The sequence below is a fragment of the Lissotriton helveticus genome, chromosome 8 (assembly GCF_964261635.1).
Source record: "Lissotriton helveticus chromosome 8, aLisHel1.1, whole genome shotgun sequence".
Lineage (NCBI taxonomy): Eukaryota > Metazoa > Chordata > Amphibia > Caudata > Salamandridae > Lissotriton > Lissotriton helveticus.
The window spans coordinates 17066958-17085810 of NC_136069.1; the positions used below are offsets into that span (position 1 = coordinate 17066958).

Sequence of the window (18853 nt, forward strand, 5' to 3'; positions counted from 1 at the left end):
AACACAAAGAACAGGACTCGGACGCGTGTAAGGCTTTCTGCTCCAAGAAGACAAGAAAAAGCACAGAGAGGCAACATAAACATTTCAAAATGCACAAATGCACAGTAGATTAATCAATCTGGACTCTTCAAAAGCTGTTAGGCATGATCCTTTAATGGATTCTTGGACCACATATGAATAGTGCACCCAGAGTGCAGCCAACGCGTTTTGCCCTGAATAGGGCTTCCTCAGGGCAAATACCTCAGATCCTGTGATGATCTAAGAGGTACTCGGATCATTACTTCCAAAAACACTTTCAACTCGGTACGTATTCAGTCCACAAAAGCAAATCTTCTTAACATATTCTTTCAGTTTCTATCTCACCTTTGTTAAGAGTCCGTAGTCACTTAAAAACCGTGATGTATTTGGTCTTCTGAGTTCCAAATTCCGTAATGCAATCCAAATTCTACTTTCTGGTGACCACTATGATAGCGGGTACACCTGGATTTAACAATATTAACAAGTGTTACATCATATTGCCATCATCCGTGATGCCGTGTCTCTCAACCCGCCGTGACCTTCCAAGAAGACGCTTTGCGTCCGTTGGGCCCGACGATGCGACATGCAGGGCCAACGCACAGGCTCCGTTCCGGACCTCTTTGGACCTGATCGGATGAAGAAGCCGGCGACACTATCATGGCCAAGGAGGAGCAGGACCCGATCTACGTTTCGGAGGAGGGCTCCGACCAGGATGACGACATCTTGTATGGACATCGTACTGTAAGTACAGTCCCTTCTTTGCCCCGACTCCCAAGTCAACCAGTTAGAAAGAAGGCTCCGGACCAACCCTTGCCCTCAGGCCCGATCTGCACCGAGAACTGGCTTCCGAAGCCCCGCCTTGAGGCTCGGCACCGAAGCCATCCAAAAAGCCTTCCGTCTCCGAGAAGCCTCACTCCAAGTAGGGCACTGAGCCAAAGCCTTCGGGATCGAAGCCCAAGTCTGGATCCGAACCTCACCACCTGGAACCGTGAAACACTTTGAATCCGAAGACACCAACCCCTAAGCCGCCGGCACCGAGAACTTCAGTACCAAAATAGACTGATGCCCCAAAAACACCGTTTCGACAATCCACTCGACAAACCAGACCCGAAACATATTGTGCTTTACATACATCCTAAAACTGGACATATTACCAACAAGGTGACCTCAAAGAGAAGGACTGATACTGAAGAGGAATATCACATTCCATGAAAGAAGAGAACTGTTTGAACTAACCTTCCCCTCCTCTTCCATCACCACCTTCTCCTCAGTCTCTTCCTCTACCAACTTCACCTGAGCACTCACCACCACATACACCTGTAAACCAAGGTGACGGGGATGGGGATGATGATGATAATGATGATGGTCAACCGGGACCTACTGACGACTGAGATCCCTACAACACTGACCCGCCCACAGACAATGACCCTGACCTATATCCTACTAGGCCCTCTCCACCAGACGACAGTGTAGGTTATATTGAGTTACTAGGCAGGGCTGCCAATTACCGTGGGATGCGGCTCCACAAAGAATCCCTTGAAGAGGATTTCATTTTTGAGACACTCAACAGTACACAAACGTCTACACATATGTACCCATGCTAAAGGGAATGATCAGGCATGTGGATGACATATTTAAGGATCCTGTCAGGGCACATATACTTACACCTAAGGTGGATAAAAAAATATAAGCCTGCACCAGTGTACATAAGAGGACAGATTCCCTTAGTCTCGTTGGTAGTTTCCTACACACTTAAAAGGGCAATCTCCCAAACTACTGGAAATGCTCCACCCCCAGATAAGGAATCAAAGCGCAAGGCATAATACGTGAGGGACTATTAATTTCAAACAACCAAATCAGGTGCCCCAGAGATGCAGCGGACACATCTGCTAAAGCAGTGAACACTACTGTACTTTTACGAAGACAATTATGGCTGCGCATATCTGGTTTCAAACCTGAGGTGCGAACCTCCATATTAAACACCCCCTTTGATAAAGAGCATCTCTTTGGGCCAGTAGTAGATTATTCTCTGGAGAAGATGAAGAAAGATACTAAAGTGGCTAAATCAATGGGAACCCTTCAATCTGTACAAGGTTGTGGTTCTTTCGGCGCTCCTTCTATCGAGCAGGGTCCAAAAACATTTCCTCGGCAACTGCATCCACTTACAAGGGCAATAATCAACCCCAGAGGGGGTTACAGAGGGAACAACAGCAAAGGCAGAGGTAGAGGTTCTAGCACACGTACCTCTCCCTCCAAAACAAAGCAGTGACTTGCCCACACTTCCCCCGACAATTTAACACCTGTCGGGGGGGGGAAACTCTCACATTTCCTACCAAAATGGCAGTCAATAACAACAGACAAATGGGTTCTACAAATGATCTATTCTGGTTATTGCCTGGAGTTCATCAACACTGCTCCAATCATTCCTCCAAGTCACACAAACTTTCACCGGATCACCTACACCTCCTCAAACAAGAGGTACAATCCTATTACTAAAAGGAGCCATAGAGCCCGTACCACCACATCAAGGGCGGGCGTGTATTCTTTTTACTTTTCCACAAGTTAACACTTTAACAGGTACTACCTCTTTTGCAAAAAGGCAACTTTCTGTCTACTCTAGACTTAAAGGACGCCTACTTTCATATTCCAACCCACCGGCTCATCGCAAATTTCTCAGGTTCGTGGTAGCAGGTCAACATTACCAATTCAAGGTACTCTCATTCGGAGTCACCACTGCCCCCAGAGTCTTCACAAAGTGTCTGGCGGTAGTAGCTGCTCATCTGAGAAGACAAAGCATCCATGTCTTCCGATACCTGGACGATTGGCTCATCAAAGCTGGCACGTATCAACAATGCCGCAAGTACACTTCCGTAACCATTCAGTTACTTCACCAACTGGGGTTTACAGTCAGTGTGGTAAAATCACATTTTCAGCCAGCCAACACTCACAACTACCTAGGAGCACCTTGGATACTCAAAGGGCTCTGGCCTTTACCAAGGCAGGCAGAATCTGAGACATTCAGGCGTTAATTCGCCAGTTTCAAGCCAATCAGTCCTTCCCAGCTCGAGTTTTTATGCAACTATTGGCATCTTGCATCGTGATTGTTCCCCATGCCAGGCTACACATGCTTCCGCTTCAAGAATGCTTAGCCAGTCAGTGGAACCAGTCACACGGTCTATTAACCAATCTAGTGTTGGTTAGCAGCCATACTCATCGCTCTCTGCAGTGGTGGAACACACAAAATTTGTCAATAGGACGGCCGTTCATAGACCCGGTTCCACAGACAGTATTAATATCGGGCGCGTCCCTTAACTGGATGGGGAGCTCGTCTTCAACAACACACAGTGCAAGGTCTGCGGAGCCACCAACAAAGGCTGTTCTACATCAATCACTTAGAGCTCGTGGCAATCTTTCTAGCTCTTAAAGCCTTTCAAGATCACCTGTCTGGCAAAACTGTCTTAGTTCGAACCGACAACATGACAGCAATGTATTACATACAGAAACAGGGGGGAACACACTCTCTCCAACTGTCCCACATATCTAGAAGTGGGATATTCACCACAGTATCTATCTCCTAGCGGAACTCCTCCCAGGAGTCAACAATCAGATTGCGGACCTCCTCAGCAGGCAGAGGAATGAAATACACGAAGGGGAGCTTCACCCTCAAGTCCTCCACCCCTACTTCCAAGCTTGGGGAGTCCCTCACATAGATCTGTTTGCAACACCCCAAAACACAAAATACCAAAACTTCGCCTCCAGGTATCCACAATTATCCAAAGGCACTGCTCAATGGATGAACTGGTCAGGGATATTTGCTTACGCTTTTCTGCCTCTCCCACTCATTCCATAAGTGGTTTGGAAGCTCAGACAGCAGTCCCTGACACTTATCCTAGTTGCTCCCACATGGGCCCGTCAACCCTGGTTCACAACCCTGTTGGAACTATCACTGGTACCGCATCAAAAATTACATTTAACTCCCAGTCTCCTCAAACAGAGCCATGGAGAAATCAAACCCAGATCCCAAACAAGTGAACCTCGCGATCTGGCTTCTGAAGTCCTAGAGCTTGATTATCTGAACCTTCCACCAGACTGTATGAACATTATTTAGGAGGCCAGAAAGCCTACCTCAAGAGCCTGCTATGCTACAATATCGAAGCAATTTGTAATCTATTGCAATAACAATAACATCAACCCTTTTGATGCTTCCATACAGAACATTACCTGCTTCCTGTTACATTTACAGCAGTCATCATTGGCCTATACATCCATCAGACTGCATCTCGCCGCTATTGCAGCTATCTTCAAAGTAGGCAACATGTATCCCTCTTTAGAGTGCCTGTAATCAAAGCATTTATGGAAGGACTAAAAAGAGTTATACCACCAAGACTCCCTCCTGACCCAGTCTGGAATCGTCATATAGTTCTCACAAGGTTAATGGGCCCACCATTTGAACCCATGCACAAATGTGAGCTACAGTTCCCTACTTGGAAAACAGCTTTCCTCATTGCAATCCCTTCATCGAGGAGAGTGGGTGAACTTCAGGCACTAATCATAGAAGAACGTTTTTTCCAGCTACATCAAGATGAAGTGGTTCTCCGTACCAATCCCAAATTCCTACCTAAGGTTGTATCTGCATTTCACATAAATCAGTCTGTTGAATTGCCAGTTTTCTTCCTTCAACCTGACTCCGTCACAGAACGAGCTCTACACACCTTAGATGTTAGAAGAGCACTGCTTTATTACACTGAAAGAACAAAATCTTTTCGTAAAACTAAACTACTATTTGTCGCTTTTGCACCACCTCACAAGGTCAATCCTATATCCAAATAGGGTATTGCTAGGTGGATCTTTAAATGTATTCAGAATTGCGATGCAAAAGCCAAAATGACTCAAACAGTACCTCCTAGAGCACATTCCACTTGTCAGCTAGGGGATACTATGGCTTTCTTAGGGAACATCCTTATAACTGACATCTGCAAAGCTGCAACATGGTCCACACCACACACATTCAGCAAGCATTATTGTGTAGATGTGTTAGCAAGATAACAAGCTAATGTGGGCCAAGCAGTACTTAAAACGCTGTTTCAGACAACTCCATCAGTTACAGGGTACCACCGCTTTAGGGGAGACTGCTGTATAGTCTATGCATAAGCATGTGATCTACAGCTCACATGCCTCGAACGAAAAATGTTACTTACCCATTAAGCATCTGTTCTTGGCATGTAGAGCTGTAGAATCTCATGTGCCCACCCACCTCGACGGGTAACTGTAGCTGCTGTAGTTCTCTTTTTACTATTCATACCACACGTGGACAACTCTATTCTTTACTACCACTCCATTCTCTCACCCTCTGCGGGAAAACAATCTGAAGATGGGGTCGATGACCATGCGCACTATCACCGAAAGGAGGAGTCACCTACCTCGTGACTAGGAAGACTTCTTGGGGGAAAAAAAATGCAAATATCTGGACCCAACACTAGATGGCGATCTATGCATAAGCATGAGATTCTACAGCTCTGCATGCCAAGAACAGATGCATACTAGGTAAGTAGCATTTTCCTTACTCGGGCCCCGTTGGGCCGATTTGGACGATTCGGGGCTTATTTTACTCCTGGTGGCGAGTTCAGGCCATCAGCAACCCTTCTCACCACCAAAGTGATGCCGTCGTTCAAAGAGCTGGTCTTCCTGGTTCCCCGTGCCAGCTCTCCTCTTGACCTTTGTTTCAAGCTGCAGAAATGGTCAGGAATTGTCCCCAACTGGTCCTCAAGGTGTGCAAGGGGCAGCCTCACTGGCCCTTGGGGAGACCCACTGGTCCTGGAGTCAATTGGGCAGGGTCCTTGGTCCTGAGTAGGACTCAGGGGTTCCTCCTTCCAGTTCTCCATGGCAGTATCTAGCAGGGAAGTTTGTACAAATCTGCAGGCAAGAAAGAGTAACCCCTGTGCAAAAGTCTTTAAAAGGAAGTGGAAGGTTCCAGAAGACAGGCACCCCTGGCCAATCCTAGGGTGCCACATCACCCCTCCCTCAACCCTCCTGTAAATCTTGCTGGGACAGTCGAAGATTATCATCCAGAAGCCACTGGTCACGTCAGCTCCTGGGGTCTCAGCTCCACCCCTCGCTGACATCACTGCCAGGGACTTACAAACTAGGATTAAAAAAGAGGGCCCCCCTCTGGGTTGGCTCCAGTTGTCTGGGCTCTCTCCTTTAGTCAGTGGGCTTAGGCAGGCCCAGCCGTGGTACAGTGTAACAGGTGAGTGATTGATGAAAAGCATTCCTCCCCACCCCTTTCTTCCTCAGGAATTGAGAGAAGTACTGCTAATTGCTCCTTTGGTGTGGAGCGGCCTTTGTTCCTACCGCTGGAGAAAGCACAGCAGAATGACCAAAGGCCTGGGCTCTGATCCTGAGCTAAGTCATGGAAATATGGAAACAATCGTTTTGGAAGTTTCATATTTGGAGTTCTCGCACAGGTTACACTTCAATTCGATATGTCCGTGGTCTCTGTAGGGCAAGGGGAAGTGAGCCTACACTCTTAGGCAGTTCCCTCTCTATGTGAATAATGGTGTGCCGCTACAGGCAAAACAGTAAACACACTAACCTTCTCTATTAGTGCATACCTAATCCTCAGAGTCCCCATTGCACCACGCTACCAGTGCGCTGTTACAGGGTTGTGCATGACAGTAGTCTCCCATGCACAGCCTGCACACGCGAGCAGGCGTGTTCACATGTAACCAGCCAAGTGCCCCTTACCCTTGCTGCATCGCAGCGGCCTGGTCTTAAAGGGTAGACACTGGCGGTAAACATGCGCAGTTCCATTTGCCATGTAATTGCTCTGGGTGAGACACCGGTAGTGAGACCCACCCACATTAACAAGTCCAGAACCGGGTGATCAGAACAGCAAAAAACATGGGTGTACTGAAGGGGAAACCAGTGCAACAATATGCTACGAGCCCAAAGCACAAGGCAGTGTCATCGCACCGGACTTCATCACATTCACAGAAATGGGAACATCAGCGTACCTTTGAAGGCGAAACCACATTGAGCCCAATACATCTGGAGAAGTGTGGCTCAATGGTTAGAGCCTCAGACCCTGATGCAGAGGTCTAGCCCGGGACCAGGGTTCAATTCCCCGCCTCGGCGGGTCTTGGGCTCAAAAATTCCACGGACCTGATAATTCTCGCCTCGGTGCCTATTCCAATCATGGGTCCCACTCTGCAACTCTGGGCAATAGCTTGCTTAATCTCCACAACGGCCCCAGCAGCGCTAAGGATGCCTGGCCTCCACCTTGGGGGTGCCCAGGAGTGGACACCTCACAGGGAAAACCAGGATGGGTTCCACAGCGGTATTCGTACAAGCGCCTTGAGACCCTTGCGGGTGAGTAGTGCGCTATACAAGTATCAATTTACAATCTGTACCAGCGTTTCACCCCTGAAAAGCTAACTCTTAAATTGAGACCAAATGGTCCGGTAGTTTCTGAACATAGAAAACAATGCTGACCTTTGATGAGGCGCTAGCTGTAGTCTCAAAACAGGTAAGGAAAGAGGAATGAGACGCTTCAGATTCAGGAGGTTTACTTTATATTGGTCTCTCTCAAGGACCACCTCAACCAGAAGCCGAGACACAATTTGACCCGCTGTTCAAACATCGACACCCTTCACTACATTATGTTGTACCCAAGAGTGAGGCTAATAGCCGGCTTTGTTTTGATGACTTCACAAGGAGTTGTTTGATATAATTGTGTGATTAAAGCCAAAAATATAAATGTGTGAGAAAACTGCAATTCCATGAGCTGGCAGAGCTGTGCACAGCATCAGTTAGAAGGATATCATTTGTTTCTTTTGTATAACACCATTTTAAAGTTTATTTATTTTTAACAGCATCCTTACCCTACTGAAGATGAGAAGAAACAAATTGCTGGGCAAACGAACCTCACTCTCCTCCAAGTGAACAACTGGTGAGTAGAATAACATCCATCCAGAACCTCATGATGGTCAGTGTTTGCTGTTGAAATGCAGTGTTTTCTGGACGGTACAAGGTGATCTTCAGATGAGCATCGAACGCGGCTGTCACTTGTCCAACTTTTGTAGCAACCTTGCTCACTTCTGTGTTGAGTGCTAGAGTTTATTGGTTCAGTGGCCGGTGCTTATTCAGTGCCAAGTGTGTGGTACGAACTAGTCCTTTCTGAGTGGAGTGGTCAGTTAATTCTCAGGACAGTAGAATGTTTTCTCCTCTATTTTGGTGAGATGTCATATAGCGCGTCTCAGGCCCTCCATGGTAAGAGAGCGATTTACAAGATGGCCTAGGATCTATACTTGAAGTAGTAATAGTTCAGCAGTGATAACATCTCTTAACACGGGGTCATATCAGTTGTACCAAAGGGAACTCCTCGTTATGTACACCTGTAAAATGGAGGTAAGGAGACTGAAATCAAAGAAAACATCGTCAGATCGAGGTATCCTTAAGCATGAAATCAAAACGTTTGCTGACGCGTACCAGATTTGTCAGAGGTCAGCTATTCAACATCTACTTAAACGACTGCTTTGCAAACCCATTAGGTAGTGGCCTTGGTGGCATTTCTGGTGTTTATTGAGATGCCCGTCCCTTCCTAATTCAGGTTCACAGGATTCAAACAACTGCACCAGAAATAATGTTACAAAAGTTGTGCTCCGGTTCGCCATATCCATGTTGCACAATCACAAGCTTCAAAATCCCCAGAATTTTCTCTCTGTGGTAGATTGCAAGGATTTATTTTCTTTCTCTCTTTCTCTTCTGGTCTTTGGTATCAGTGAGAGTGTTCTTTATATTTAAGATCTCACAAAGGCTCTTGTAGTCTTGCATTTATTAAACTCTTGAGTGCTGGCTTGGATTGTCAGCAAGCCTTGAGCCCAAGGTTTCTAATTGGGCTGTACAGCAGACCTGTACCCATGTGCATGGGGATTGTGCCTGCCCAGTCCTCAACACTGGTGGCCTAGAGGCCACGGGTTCCAGTTGCTGTTTGAATGGATACATTTCTTTTTGCAATATGGTAGGATGGGTTGCAGCAACCTTGCTAAAGACTTACTCAAGGTGCAAGGACTGGGGCCAGCCTAAAGGATTTTGTGGTCTTCCCAGTGCACATCTTCAAGAAGGTTTTGTCTCTTGAAAGCAAAGAAAGAGCTGTTGTAGCCATACGCAAGAGAGGAGAAGTTTTTGGTTTCCTCTCTCAGTTGGCTTTGCCTAGAGCTAGCCTGGTTGAGTGACCAGACATGAATTTATCATGTTCTTTCAAATGTCTCTTTGGGCTCTCATGTTCATTAGCCCTCTGGATTATTTGTCATGTGGGTGAGTACTAAAAATGCTATTCGGTGAACAGTCTCTGCCAAACTAAAACAGGCATCTTGTATAAAAAAAAAAGAAAGATAGTTTGAACGCGGTTTTCTCAGCTCCCAATCCTAGCCATGGTTAGTGGAACTCTTGTGGTAGGGCAGATACCATGTGATTATCAGCCACTCAAAAGCAATTGGTAAATCACAATTCTAAACTCCATGAAGGGCTCCTGGACGTGGTCGTTGGAGGCACTCCAATATATCATTGAGTCAGCCTGCCGAATTCACTACTATAGACCACATTCTTTTACCTGATTGATTTTGCTGGCTCTGGATTTGGGCACACCATATAACTGGGTCAGCTGTTTTTGTCTATGACCTATCAAACATTTTAAATTAGTCTACCATAGTGCCTTTGATGGATCAGCTATGAATCAGCAGAGGTGTTTAACATTTATCTAAGGCTGTAAGGCGATTTAATCTGATCAGTAAACATTTATACTGATGAGACACTAATTCCTAAGAAAATTAACTCATCAATGGAAGTTCAGGCTAAGGTCTTCCTTCCTCTCTGTACGGTACACGTCTTAAAGTCCTGCAAGTGGTGTTGCCCAATTGGTTCTAAGTCATAAATCTTATTGCTGGGCAAAGACCAGGCATCTATGCTACTCCAGAGCCCTTCTTCAGCCCCAGTTGTAGTCTGCCCAGCTTTCATGCGAGTAGTGTGCAAGTTATGAGACTTTTAGCTGGAGGTTCCTCAACGTTTTAATAAAACCCAGGCGTCAGACTTGATCTGGACACTTTTCAGAAGTACATCTTTGGGCTGGTTGGTAGTGCCGTGCAACTCCACAATGATGGCATTCCACTCTAGGAATGGCACGCACGTCTGTTTAGCCATGACTCCTGCATGCTGATATCACTTCCTTACTTTTCTTGCAACCAGAAACAGACCTGGAGCACCCTTGCCTATCTTTGAGACCCCTTTTACATGAAACAAATTTAGAAATGGGGAGCAGAGGAAATGTCATCTTCCAAAGCGGCAGGTTTTTAACATTGTAGGGATTGTCGCAAACAGATGTCTATCAGAGATACTCCTCACCTTTGCCTGTGGTGCTCTGGATCGAGTCACAAGGCCTGCAGTGACTGCGCTTCGATGAACCCGAAGGCCAGAATGAGACCGTGGGGTGAAACTCCACATAACCAAGATATAGAAGTCTCCGCAATCGAACAGCTTCAATTTGCAAGTTTGGTTCGTGTCTTGATCCAGAAGCTGCCACTCCAAAATAGAGTGAGGAGCTCCGCGAAGCCATGCTCCAAACCATCATATCCTTGCCATCTCCTTCTGGCGCGCCTTCGGACCCCGCAAAACCCGGAGGCCCTTCTATAATACTGATGGTGGTTCGCACTCTTTACTAGTTTGACCATCTGAGTGCACCACGAGACCCCCTCCGGTGTCAGTTTTGACTCCATCCTTGGCACCGATGTCCATTCCAGTTCCTGGAACTTCGACACTGATGCCATCTCCCTCGACAGCATGACACAGAGGACCTATTGTACTCTTGAGTCAGAGTTGGTTCGACCTCAGCCAACTGCTGTCGAAGTGCTGCCTCCGTTCACAAGGAAGAACACATACTCTGCATTCCCTGTTTGGCACTGATTTGAACAACGATTACGACATGGGTGATGAGATTGTCCAGCCACACCAAGGAGGGAATTGGTACGATGAGTTACAAGATGCGAGTGGTCTTGATACCTCCCCTGAGTTGAGGCTCCGCTCACCCCCTGGTCGTGCCACTGAGGGAGAGTGCCTCCTACGCCATGCTAATGTGTAGAGCAGACAAAGTCTTTGACACTAGCCTTCCACTTCACTTTGACGGTCAAGCCCAGCATTCCTACAGAAGTCCTTCAGCGGGACAAACATCCACTGAGGCTCATTTGCCTTTTAACAAAGCCCTTATGGATACTTTGTAGGGGGCATGGGTCAAACCTTGCTCAATCCCCCCAGTCAGTCGCCAGAATGCACAACGCCACCTCTCTGCCCTGGGCAACCCTGCTTTTTTTTTTTAAATCTCAGAACCCCTCTCCAAACGCTTTTGGCGGAGGTGTCTGCAATCAAGACTGACTCTAATACGTTCCCAACAACTCCCCTCGATATGTAGTCTAAACGGGTGAAGACAATTCTATCTTTACATGCCAGCTTCCCCCTGGGTCGCTATTCCAATGCCCTTTGAATTCAGTTGCTCAAGTCCATCAATGCGTTCTTTATGATCTTCAACCTGTCCTCGTTTAGGCTATGCAGGACAGTCGTGACTGGCTAAGTTCATGATTTATTGACGCTTGTACACCACCAATCCCATTCGGTGAGCTACTGGCACCAATGTCGCCATTCACCGCCATGCTTTGCTAAGGTCCACCCATCTTTTCGAGTGATGGCCACTCGTCTCTCATAGCCATGCTGTTCGATAGGACTTGCTTGTTTAGGCACAAGTCAGACTCTGCTCTCAAGCACTTCAAAGAGAGCAAGGTGTCACGGAAGGCTCTCTGGGCTTGTCTGCCCCGCTTTGCCAGCAGCATCAACCCTACCACTCCTTTCATGGCTTCGTCCGAGGTGCCCCTTACCACCACCCAAAGCAACCGTCACAAGGTGCCCAACAGTTTTGCAGTTGAGGCGTGGTGCCCACCTCCCCTACTGCCCAGGTCAAGGAGCCACCCAGTCCACTATATCCCCAGTGACCTCCACCTATAAACCAGTTAGTGTGCCCTTAGCATAGCACAGCCATCTGGTGGGAGGGAGGATCCCACAATTCTTACCATCGGACAGTTGCCTCTGCAAATTCTTTGGCAGGCATATGCCCTTCCTTTCATTCTTTTGCTGCAGCGCCTTCCACCGTGTCTCCAACAACTGATAGATGTAGGAAACTGGCTCTTTAATTAGTGGACCCAAACTAGGTCCACAGCGTAAAGTGTCCAGGCAACCCTCATTAGTTTACAGAGGCAAAATGAATGATACGAGAAGTTTAGGCTTAACAGAGTGTAGTGCTAAGCATTTGTTTTACTCACAGCGGCAAAAAATTAAACAATCACTCAAGAATCAATCTGAGATATATTTAGAAAAATAACTTGTTTTTAAATAAATTTTGTTGCAAGAACTTCGTTATCAAGTAGCTACTTTTTTAAATATGAATTTTCACAGGTAAGTAAACAGTTATCTTAAATGCGTTTTTTGGCAGCAATGCTTCCCTATGGGAGAAAAGGCATATTTTGCATACGGTTATTTATGGTTAGTTTCTGGAAGTCTCCTTCTGAACTTAAAGTTGTCGGGCCCAAGTTCCAAAGCGCCTCCAGCTGTTTCTCGTTACCTGCGCCCTGGGGCATCCGGGTGCATAGGTGCTGGTCTAGTTTGTAGCTCTGTGTGCTATGCCGGTGGAAAGAAGGGGGGCACCTAGAAACATGCTGCAGAGGGGGACTTCGGGACAAGTCCCGGAGCTCCAAACGGTGGGGCTCTGATCACAAGAGTCCTGGAGGCTAGGGGGCACAACCGGTTCATTGGTTTCCGGGCTGGGGTGCTCAGGTGAAGAGTGGAAAGGTCGTCTGGGCTCTGTGCATCCTAGGGCCTTGCAGTCGTCGGTCTCGCTGGTTGAAATACGCAAAATCAGGACAGCTAGGCTATTCTGGAGGTGGGTCTCTGCAGTGCTGATGTCTGTTGATGCCTGCTCGGTCTTGGTGCAGTAGGAATCCGGATTGGACTCTCACGGGTTCTGTTTGCTGCAAGGGGCCTGGTACCCCGGGTGCTTGTCCTGTGGGGCTCCAGTTGGTCCTGATATCCGCTCACTTGGTGCGGAGACAGATCTGACCTTCAGGAGCAAGGGGTCCTCTTGTTGTGTCGGGCTGTCCAGGGAGCGGTAACTTGATAAACCGGACTTTGCGTTTACGGCACCTGTGGACAACAAGGGAGTAGCGCCTCTAATCCATTGGAGATTGCTCGCAATTTGCGAAGGGCTGGCAGTCTCCCAGGTTTCTTGGAAGCTGTTCAGCTGCAGGACGAGCCGCTGGTCACAATTGTCAAGAATGGTGCAGGCAGGTTTTGGTGCCCAAAGTCTACAGCCAGTCTTCAAATCACATGGCTCTTCGTTGTCCTCATCTTCTGGATCCATCAAATCTACGTTCCTGGTGTCAATTGTGCCACCTAAATACTCATTTTAGGGGTGTTAAGGGGAGTAACAGGGAGTAGCCAATGGGCTACTTACCTTTAGGGTATTTACACCCTCTATATGGCCACTTGCTTTTGGAAGTGGCCATAACCCTGACCCAGAGAGCGTAATTCAGTCAAGACCAAGATGGTGGAATTCTAAAAGTCGTGTCCACATCAGGTAGCCCATCTTAGGGGTGAAACTAGCCTGAGAGGGGGACACGCCTCTTGATTAGCTAATTTGCCCGGTCCCCTGAATCGTCACAACTCTTCCCTTAGGGGACGTAAGGGCTTAATTTAGTGTAGGTCCCTAGATGTGTCGTGGGATAAGATTCAGATCAGACGCCACTACTTCTACCATCTGGGCACTCTGGGCTTCGTTTGGGCTTAACTTTGTTTCCCTTCCAGTCTGCTGCTCCGTCTGTGCCTGTGCACCATACAGGAGCCTTCCAAGCCTGTGAAGCATCAAGAACACCTGATGTAATCTCCCTTGGAGTGAAGGAGTCACTCCGCTGCATTCGCAGGCACAGCAACTAAGTCGACCGCTCTGCTGATCCTGAGCTCCTCTGGACTCCGAAAGGTTCTGCAACACAGGTGGTGGTTTTCCACAGCTCCCGAGTCCTGCCCTTCCCTTTCACCAAGTTTGAGGCCAGTATCCCTCATGAGAGTTGCATTAACAAAACCCCTGTGCTCTGCGTCAACTTTGCAGTTGCAAAGGCTTGTTGGCTTCCTTTCTAGAAGATCTTCGGGCTCCAAGTAGCTCCAACCTCCAACACCCCTAGAGACCAGGATCTTCAGCCCCATCGCATCGTGTGCGCTGTGGTCTGCATCTTTTGGTGATCTGCTCCAAGTCCGCTCTCGACTCCAGTGCCTCTGGCCTGTGGGTCCACTTGAGGGTCTCACTTGTTTCTTTTGGGCTCCCCTGATTGCTCGGGGACTGCCCTGACTCCCCTGCTTGTGGTGAGTCCCCTGGACCTTGCTGGTCCCGACGTTGCTTCTTCTTCAATTCCTGCATTGATTGCATTTGCCAAGACTTTTTGGGCTCCCACTGGTCCACCCATTTTTTCGAGTGACGGCCACTCTTCTCTCATAGGCATGCTGTTCGATAGGACTTGCCTGTTTAGGCACAAGTCAGACTCTGCTCTCAAGCAGTTCAAAGAGAGCAAGGTCACGGCAGGCTCTCTGGGCTGGTCTGCCCCGCTTTGCCAGCAGCATCAACCCTACCACTCCTTTCATGGCTTCGGCTGAGGGGCCCCTTACCACCACCCAAACCAACCGTCACAAGGTGCCCAACAGATTTGAAGTTGAGGCCTGGTGCCCACCTCCCCTACTGCCCAGGTCAAGGTCCCACCCAGGCCACTATTTCCCTAGTGACCCCCACCTGCAAACCAGTCAGCGAGCCCTTAGAATAGCACAGCCATCTGGTGGGAGGGAGGATCCCACAATTCTTGCCATCGGACAGGTGGCTCCGCGCATTGTTTGGCAGGCATACGCCCTTCCTTTCATTCTTTCGCTGCAGCACCTTCCACCGTGTATCCAACAACTAATAGATGTAGGACGCTGGCTCTTTATTTAGTGGAGCAAAACGAGGTCCACAGTGTAAAGTGTCCAGGCAACCCTCATCAGTTTACAGAGGCAAAATGAATGATACTAAACGCTCTCTTTTGTGATAGTGTGGGCGAGCAGTTTAGACTTAACAGAGGGTAGTGCTAAGCATTTGTTTTACTCACAGATGCAAAAAATTAGACAATCACTCAAGAATCAATCTGAGATATATTTAGAAAAATAACTTGTTTTAAAATAAATTTTGATAGCAAGAACTTCGTTATCAGCACTCGACATCTGTTGTGGGACAGCTTGTGCACAGCCCCTGGTCCTCCTCAGGGTCGCCTGGTCCTCACAGCCGCAGAGATTAGAGGGCATTCATCTTCCAAGTCTCCTGGTCACTCCTAAGTGACATAGATTCTGTCCTCTCTGCTCACAGGTACCTTTCATCTAGAATCCACCTTCGGATTTCACCTGACACTTTCTCCTACTTCAGCAGCGGCACTTTCCTGAAGTCCTCCATTGGGTTCGACCGTGGTTTCCGACACCACTTGACACCTATGCACTAGGCGTCCCTGGTGCAGGTAACATGTAGGCAACATGGGTACTAGGGTATCCACAAGTGGGGTGGCTCTGTCCTCCATGAGGTTAATTCAGGGTCCTCTGGGAAGGGATCTTAATCTTTAAAAATCCAACCATGACTCACACGTAGAGTTGCACAGACCACGCAGTTGTGTTCCCACACTGCACTCCGTGGGGTCCCTACCTACTCACCTTGGCTGGTTCCTTAGGACCCCAGCACTTCTACGTTCTCTCAACCTTGTCTTGACCCGAGTCATGTTTCTTATACATCTTTCTTAGTATATGGTTTGGTCCCCCGATTGGTCCACTGTGTATTTCATGCTGTTTACTATATTTCTATGGAAAATAATGTGTGCATTGTTTATCTCCGTGTATGAGGTATCTAAATGTGTTAGAGAGTGTATTATAATAAATACATATTTTTATAAATACTTATCTTTACTATAAGATTGCATTCTGGTAAAACGAGCTGCTTTACATTCCTTCTGGACTAAGCCTGAAGGCTACTCTCCACAGCTAAAACTTCAAGAGCTTTCTATGGTTGTCTAAGACCTCTTAAATCTCCATAAGTAATGTCTGGACTGGTGCAAGGTGCCCACCTACATTAGTGGACACCATATTCCAGGCCAGCTTCTCACAATAGTTGTCCCTTAGGCTTCTTGGCGTTTAAGACAATATTTCTGGTTGCAATCACTTCCGCTAGGAGTGAGTTGCAAGCTCTTAGCTCCAAGCCCCATTCACTTTATTCCATGCGGATAAGATACTTCTTAGGACCAGAGCTGCTTTCCTGCCTAAGGTGGTTACTCCTTTCCACCCAATGCAATCATCAATTTGCCTTCTTTCTATCCTCACTTCGCGGCCTGGACCATAGAGGGCTGTCAGCTTCTACCTGAACAGGACCAAGGAATTCAGGTTGGACAACCAACTCTTCATCGGATATGTGGGTAAGATGAAGGGGAAGGCTGTCCACAAGCGAACGCTGTCCAGGTGGATCATCCTCTTCTGTATCAAGATCTGCTATGCCTTGGCCAAAAAGGAGACTCCTGAAGGTATTCAAGCTCATTCTACCACAGCTAGGTCTTCTTCTTCGGCTTTGGCTAGAAGTGTCCCGGTTGAAGACATCTGCAAGGCGGCAGCTTGGGCCTCCCTCCACACGTTTGCGAAGCATTAGTGCTTGTACTCGAAGGTGAGGAGGGACGGCCATTTTGCATGTTCTGTACTGCAGGTTTTTGTGGTGTAGGTAGGCAGGCACCCTCCGCCAGGAGCAGGACTGCTTGGGGATTCAGTTCAAAAGGTGAGGATTCTACAGGCGGATGTATCTATCAGAAGAACAAGCAACTTACCTTTGGTAACGCTTTTTCTGGTGGATACAATAACTGCATGTGGATTCCTCACTGATCCACCCAGCTCACCTTTGGCTGCCTGTTTATACCAACAAATAATTGATATGCATTCTGTGCATTTTATTGTTGAAATAATGTGATGCTTGATACTAGGAAATGTCGATGATTTGGAATTTCCAGTTTTAATTGTATTTTGTATACTACGTATACTTGAGGAAATGTTGTCGGTTCACCCGTTCACCTCAAGAGCACGGAAAAAACGGGTGGAACGGACGTCAGCGCACCGACAAGATCTTCTCATGGCTCCGATGACGTCACGTGGAGTCCCGTGCAGAGCCATTCCATTGTGACGTCCTCGTCGACATGGGAGAGATACTGAGAAAGGTTTCAGTGGAATGCTGCACATGGGGTAATTCAAAAGGTGAGGAATCCACAGGCAGATACGGTATCCACCAGAAAAAGCTTTACCGAAGGTAAGTAACTTGTTCTTCCAGTCAATCCAAGGAGCATCTTTTGTTTTCGTCGTAACCTAAAAGAGGACTATCGTAGTGAAATGGAGTTGTATATTGTCTTGAAAGTTCTAAAACTGGAATGTTTTGTTTGTGGTGTATTTTATGTTCTTTAAAGGGCTGCATGTTGAAGCATCAATAAAAAGTTATTATACAGGTATAATGTTAGCCTCCGTTGTCTATAATAAAATCAAGATCTCTATGCATGTTAATTGGAGAATCGCCATTACAACACACAGAATGAAATTGTTAAATTAGACAATAAGTAACTTTCCCTGGCCTTTGTCCTCCGGATGCTGGTCAGCCATTCAGAGCTCTTCTTGTTTTCTAGGTGTTGTTTAGAGCCTTAGACGTTCCTCTGTTTGGCTTACTGTAACTGCAATGCCATCATCTCATTTAGTTTAGTTTTGACCATTACTAAGAGCAACTGTTTTGACTTTTTATGTGACCTACTAAATCAATGTTGCTCACTTGTATCTTGAACCCCCTCAGGTTTATCAATGCTCGAAGGCGAATTCTTCAGCCCATGCTGGACTCCAGCTCTGCTGAACTCCCCAAGTCCAAGAAAAAGGTCGCTCAAATGCGATCTGTGCAGAGATTCTGGCCAGACTCCATTGCATCAGGAGCATCAGGTGCTTCGCAAGACATGCCTCATCAATACACTGTATCATCTGAAGGTAGGAAGCCACGTCTCTAGCCCGTGGAAGGTGGGAGCTAGGAGGAGGTGAACTGTACCAAAGGGATGTGGAAGTGGGAAGCTAAGAGGTGGTGAACTGTATGCAAGGAGTGGAGAACGTCTGAGTGAACTCATAGATGGCAACACTTGTTGGGTACGAAAGGTGAAAGTTTAGAAATATACAGCCACCCCTGTGGGATAGAAGCTAACGGACAAAATGTTGTACGTAGAGAATGGCAAAGATGGAAGCAAGCAGATAAAGAACTGCATCTGGGTATGTGGATGGTAACGGTAGTCAACTGTACGCATGAGCTGGTGGAGGTGCAAGCTTAGTAGACTCCTGTGCCTACTGGGAGAGCAGGGTGGAGAGCTACATCTACACGATGGAGTGTGTCCAAGCTTAAGTTGAGTTCAATATCTACAGCCTGGGGAAGTTGGAAACTAACTAGTAAGTAAAAACTTATAGGATTGGAGCGTGTGCGAGGTCTCAACAGATGACTATGTGGTATGGAAGATGTAAGTAATTTAACGGTTAGACAGTTATATTAAATTAGTATGACCAAGGTAGAGGCTAACAGGTGGACAGCTGTACCTGCGATATCGAAACATAATAGCTTAGATGTGGAGAGCCGTCTCCACCGGTGTGGAAGGGTGGAGGCTAACAGGTGGACCGCTGTACCTACAAGCTGAGG

General features: G+C 47.3%; 1 protein-coding gene across 2 annotated transcripts in view; it reads left to right on the top strand.

The window, feature by feature from the left end:
• The window catches only part of PKNOX1 (PBX/knotted 1 homeobox 1), a 205128-nt gene that overhangs the window by 172641 nt on the left and 13634 nt on the right, over positions 1-18853 (top strand). For both annotated transcript variants that reach the window (XM_078656380.1, XM_078656381.1), the window contains 2 exons: positions 7890-7966; positions 17978-18162. In XM_078656380.1, the coding sequence (XP_078512506.1) occupies positions 7890-7966; positions 17978-18162 (262 nt within the window). The remainder of the gene's footprint in view (positions 1-7889; positions 7967-17977; positions 18163-18853) is intronic.